We start from the raw sequence: 6,140 nt of genomic DNA on the forward strand, positions 1-6,140 counted from the left end.
TGATTGGTGGTGAAGGTAAATGTGTGTATTATGGATTGATTGGGGTTGAAGGTAAATGTGTGTGTATTACAGATTGATTGGTGGTGAAGGTAAATGTGTGTATTATGGATTGATTGGGGATGAAGGTAAATGTGTGTGTATTACAGATTGGTGGTGAAGGTAAATGTGTGTATCATGGATTGATTGGTGGTGAAGGTAAATGGGTGTGTATTACAGATTTATTAGGGGTAAAGGTAAGTGTGTGTGTGTGTGTGTGTATTACGGATTGATTGGGGTAAAGGTAAATGTGTGTATCATGGATTGATTGGTGGTGAAGGTAAATGTGTGTATCATGGATTGATTGGTGGTGAAGGTAAATGGGTGTGTATTACAGATTTATTAGGGGTAAAGGTAAATGTGTGTGTGTGTGTGTGTGTGTGTGTGTATGTATTACGGATTGATTGGTGGTGAAGGTAAATGTGCGTGTATTACGGATTGGTTGGGGTAAAGGTAAATGTGTGTGTATTACAGATTAATTGGTCATGAAGGTAGCAGTGTGTGTATTATGGATTGAATGGTGGTGAAGGTAAATGTGTATTACGGATTGATTTGGAGTAAAAGTAAGTGTGTGTGTGTGTATTACGGATTGATTGGGGGTTAAGATAAATGTGTGTGTATTACTGATTGATTGGTGGTAAAGGTAAATGTGTGTATCTTGGATTGATTGGGGGTGAAAGTAAATGGGTGTGTATTACGGATTGATTGGGGGTGAAAGTAAATGGGTGTGTATTACGGATTGATTGGTGGTGAAGATAAATGTGTGTGTATTACGGATTGATTGGTGGTGAAGGTAAATGTGTATCATGGATTGATTGGGGGTGAAGGTAAATGTGTGTGTATTACGGATTGATTGGTGAAGGTAAATGTGGGTGTATTACGGATTGATTGGTGAAGGTAAATGTGGGTGTATTACGGATTGATTGGTCATGAAGGTAGCAGTGTGTGTATTATGGATTGAATGGTGGTGAAGGTAAATGTGTATTACGGATTGATTTGGGGTAAAAGTAAGTGTGTGTGTGTGTGTGTGTGTATTACGGATTGATTGGGGGTAAAGGTAAATGTGTGTGTGTATTACGGATTGATTGGTGGTAAAGGTAAATGTGTGTATCTTGGATTGATTGGGGGTGAAGGTAAATGGGTGTGTATTACGGATTGATTGGGGGTAAAGGTGTGTGTGTGTGTATTACGGATTGATTGGTGGTGAAGGTAAATGTGTGTATTATGGATTGATTGGGGATGAAGGTAAATGTGTGTGTATTACAGATTGATTGGTGGTGAAGGTAAATGTGTGTATCATGGATTGATTGGTGGTGAAGGTAAATGGGTGTGTATTACAGATTTATTAGGGGTAAAGGTAAATGTGTGTGTGTGTGTGTGTGTGTGTGTGTGTATTACGGATTGATTGGTGGTGAAGGTAAATGTGTGTGTATTACAGATTGATTGGGGTAAAGGTAAATGTGTGTATCATGGATTGATTGGTGGTAAAGGTAAATGTGTGTATCATGGATTGATTGGGGGTGAAGGTAAATGGGTGTGTATTACAGATTTATTAGGGGTAAAGGTAAGTGTGTGTGTGTATTATGGATTGATTGGTGGTGAAGGTAAATGTGTGTGTATTACGGATTGATTGGGGTAAAGATAAATGTGTGTGTATTACGGATTGATTGGTGGTGAAGATAAATGTGTATCACGGATTGATTGGGGGTGAAGGTAAATGTGTGTATTATGGATTGATTGGGGATGAAGGTAAATGTGTGTGTATTACAGATTGATTGGTGGTGAAGGTAAATGTGTGTATCATGGATTGATTGGTGGTGAAGGTAAATGGGTGTGTATTACAGATTTATTAGGGGTAAAGGTAAATGTGTGTGTGTGTGTGTGTGTGTGTATTACGGATTGATTGGTGGTGAAGGTAAATGTGTGTGTATTACAGATTGATTGGGGTAAAGGTAAATGTGTGTATCATGGATTGATTGGTGGTAAAGGTAAATGTGTGTATCATGGATTGATTGGGGGTGAAGGTAAATGGGTGTGTATTACAGATTTATTAGGGGTAAAGGTAAGTGTGTGTGTGTATTATGGATTGATTGGTGGTGAAGGTAAATGTGTGTGTATTACGGATTGATTGGGGTAAAGATAAATGTGTGTGTATTACGGATTGATTGGTGGTGAAGATAAATGTGTATCACGGATTGATTGGGGGTGAAGGTAAATGAGTGTGTGTGTGTGTGTGTGTATTACGGATTGATTGGGGTAAAGGTAAATGTGTGTGTATTACGGATTTATTGGGGTAAAGGTAAATGTGTGTGTGTATTACGGATTGATTGGGGTGAAGGTTAAATGTGTGTGTATTACAGATTGATTGGTGGTAAAGGTAAATGTGTGTGTGTGTGTATTACGGATTGATTGGTGGTGAAGGTAAATGTGTGTATTATGGATTGATTGGGGATGAAGGTAAGTGTGTGTGTGTATTACAGATTGATTGGTGGTGAAGGTAAATGTGTGTATCATGGATTGATTGGTGGTGAAGGTAAATGTGTGTGTATTACGGATTGATTGGGGTAAAGGTAAGTGTGTATGTGTGTGTGTGTATTACGGATTGATTGGTGGTGAAGATAAATGTGTGTGTATTACGGATTGATTGGTGGTGAAGGTAAATGTGTGTATTATGGATTGATTGGTGGTGAAGGTAAATGTGGGTGTATTACAGATTAATTGGTCATGAAGGTAGCAGTGTGTGTATTATGGATGTAATGGTGGTGAAGGTAAATGTGTATTACGGATTGATTGGGGGTAAAGGTAAATGTGTGTGTGTGTATTACGGATTGATTGGGGCTAAAGGTAAATGTGTGTGTGTGTGTGTGTATTATAGGATTGATTGGTGGTGAAAGTACGTGTGTGTATAATGGATTGATTGGCCGTAAAGGTAGATAGGTGTGTATTACGGATTGATTGATTGGTGGCTAAGGTAGATGTGTGTGTCTTACTGATTTGTGTTCTGGTGTCAGGTCACATTTATGTGTCTTTTTTAAATTCTAATTACTTTTTCTGAAATCTCAGGAATACGTTGGCAAATAGCTGTGGGACAGGAATTCGCTCATCTACGAACGACCCCAGCAGGAAACCACTGGACAGTAGAGTGCTGCATGCAGTAAAATGTGAGACCCAAATCCATATATTTTTATCCTAGATGAGCATGCTAAGAGGGGTAGAGCATCCTAATCGTACTACGCTCTCTGTGTTTTAGGGTATTTCTATAAACTGCCAAGGACACATACATAGTAAGCATTGTCTACTAGGTTCAGACCTGATCTCTGTATCCCTGGTGGTGTTTAGAATTTGCCTGGAGGTAATATTCTTTAAGGCCTTTTTCAGAAGGTCTATGCCCTTCTGGCCTCATGGCAACATGTACCCAAGCCAGATGTACTGGTCAAGTTGAAATATAAGCTTGCTCTGATACTTGTGTCACTTTATGGACTATAATGACCTATATTTTCTCTTTTCCACCCACAGTTTACTGCCAGAACTTTGCCCCTAATTTCAAAGAGAGTGAAATGAATGCCATAGCCGCTGACATGTGCACAAATGCCCGGCGCGTGGTGCGCAAGAGCTGGATCCCCAAATTAAAGCTACTGATGGCTGAAGGAGACGCTTACACATCGTTCATCAATGACACTGGCAAGATGGAGCCTGACCTGGTAGGAGGTCCTGCTGGTGGAGATCAGGGGGCAGGATATGACGCGGGCCTGGTGAAGGAGTGCCCTGACCCCTTCCCTACACACCAGTGAAATGTAGAAATGCCCTCGCCATGAGGCGAAGGATGGACATTAAGGTACTCAGGAGATGGGCTGTCACCGCCGCTCGAGGAATTGCCAGCATGGCTGTGCGCTGCTACACAACCATGAGACTAATCTTGATGCTCTCAGTATCACTATACACTGCTGCATGAGGTACTCCGTATCATTAATACAGCGTCACGTGTCCATTTTCAATATACAGTTATACGCAGTGTCATTATATAGCCCAGCGTGTTCATTCAGTGTATAGGGATACTCCGCAGCATTTTCCGGCGCACCATGATCCTATTGCTGGTATGGAGATACTCCGTACCATTTAACGAGATTGAGTTGTATATAGATTCTCTGCATCGTTTTATAGTGCAGTTTGGGGTAGATACTCTATATCACTGGCCCTTTGATAACCCAACTCCTGCATTCCTCATGCCTGGGAGATAGAGAGAACTTTATTTTTTAATAATTCTTGTGTCCTTTTTCCTGTCTGCAGCCTGTATAATCCCCTTTGCTTCCGGCGAGTGGTTTTCACTACAGGATACGCAACCACGCCGTCAGAGGGGGGCTATGTATGTGTATATATGTGTAGACACACTGATAGCGGGAGGGTGGGCTGTGTATGTGTAAAGTCTGTGTGGTTTATTTACCTTAAGGGATATACAAGGTATTTACATGTTATTCCGTGGGCTGATCCATTAATTTGCACAGGTTGATGCCTACAGTGTTAAGCAACATGGATAAATGTTACCTTTCATTACTGGGGGGGTCCAACTGCAGTCTTTGAAGGTTACTTATTAATGCTATTTGATTGCATGTGAAATATCTTCTAGGATATTTACCTTTGAGCACCCCATCTTAGAACATCAGTTCCTATGGTGACTAAGCCTTCTTGATTGTAAGGTCGTTGTCTGTGAGTGTGTACGTATAGGCGCACACAAATTCTTATGCACACAGTTTCTGGAAATGGGTTTGTCGCTTCTAAATGAAATACTTGAGCAGCCTTGGGGTTTATTAACTAAAGTGATAAGTTGAAAAGATTAGTTCAAAAAAAAATAAATATGACTGCAATGCAGCCAATCAGGGAAGGGAGAGGCCTACTCTCCGCTCTGATTGGATGCAAGGACAGGGGACCACTTCCTGATCTCTCCAGCAACCTAGACCGCTGAGATGGCTATACAGTGCAAGAACATACAACCAATCTATAACTTGGGGGGCCTGTGCCAGTAACCACTTTGGCTCCATTAGTCCAACCTTGGCCCTAATTAAGAAAGTGAACTCTGGATATATTGGCTTTATGGAACGAGAATCCAAAGATTGAACAGGTCCACAGAGAACAAAATAATATCGCTGTGTAGGCCACCGCTCTTTTTAATTTACTTCCTGTTCTAGTGACCAACTTTGGGCCCAAAAGGCTAGCTGAGCCTCATGGGCATTGTAGCCCAAAACAGCTGGGCTGCAAAAGGTTATTTGCATTTATAAAGAGGCGGTGACTAGAAGGTAATTCTAATTGCCTTACACATACATACACTCACTTTGCTGAGTTGGTATCCAACTATTGAGCATACAGTTCAATGTTTACAGTGTGCTAGGAAGTGTATAGATGGATTTGGCTTTCCCAGGCTTTCTATGCTGATGGTAGAGCCGTAAATACTGCATGGAGCAGCCCCTGCTCCCGAATGGCAAGGTTACAAATTTACTAGAAACTGTAGGTAGCAGTGAAAGGCTTCTGCTTGTGCAGCCTCTCCATCCAATCAAACGTGTCACGCTCTGTGTAGAGGAAAACTGCAGAGATCTTTGTGTTCATATATGTTTTGTACTTCAATTATATCTATGGCTTCCTGGAAGTTCACAAAGTATTTTTTTTGGGGGGGGGGGGGGGGTGAGGGTGGAGGGTGTATCTTTTTCTTGTAACTGTGTGTATATAATTTGTCAGTGCCCATGCACTATGCGTGTTTGGGATTTTTTATTTTTTTTTAAATATATTTTTTGAGGGGGGGTTGTTAAATTGTGTGTTACAATTGGGAGATGCTGCTGTTGACCTGTGAAATGCGTGGGGGATATGGATTGTGTAGGGCACGACAATTTAATATGTACTTCTAAAGGGCTGTAGCTAGTCTCTTGAGACACACTATATGATGCGCACACCAATAGATGTAGATTGCGTGGATCTATGAGTTTATGCTCCCTTCCCTCCTCCATCCATTTCTGGAAAATAAAAATCGTTCCATACAGTATATGAAACCCTTCCAGTCTGGTCCTGAGCACTATGCTCTCAGCGGTTAATGAAGATACATGTAGAAACTGATCACT

General features: G+C 41.2%; 1 protein-coding gene across 2 annotated transcripts in view; it reads left to right on the forward strand.

Moving 5' to 3' along the window:
* NACC1 (nucleus accumbens associated 1) overlaps window positions 1-5,586 on the forward strand; it is a 29,746-nt gene extending 24,160 nt beyond the window's left edge. For both annotated transcript variants that reach the window (XM_063449600.1, XM_063449601.1), the window contains 2 exons: window positions 3,100-3,197; window positions 3,553-5,586. In XM_063449600.1, the coding sequence (XP_063305670.1) occupies window positions 3,100-3,197; window positions 3,553-3,827 (373 nt within the window). In that variant the 3' untranslated portion in view covers window positions 3,828-5,586. The remainder of the gene's footprint in view (window positions 1-3,099; window positions 3,198-3,552) is intronic.
* Window positions 5,587-6,140: the final 554 nt, after the last annotated feature.

Source organism: Pelobates fuscus, chromosome 3, assembly GCF_036172605.1.
Source record: "Pelobates fuscus isolate aPelFus1 chromosome 3, aPelFus1.pri, whole genome shotgun sequence".
Classification (NCBI taxonomy): Eukaryota; Metazoa; Chordata; class Amphibia; order Anura; family Pelobatidae; genus Pelobates; species Pelobates fuscus.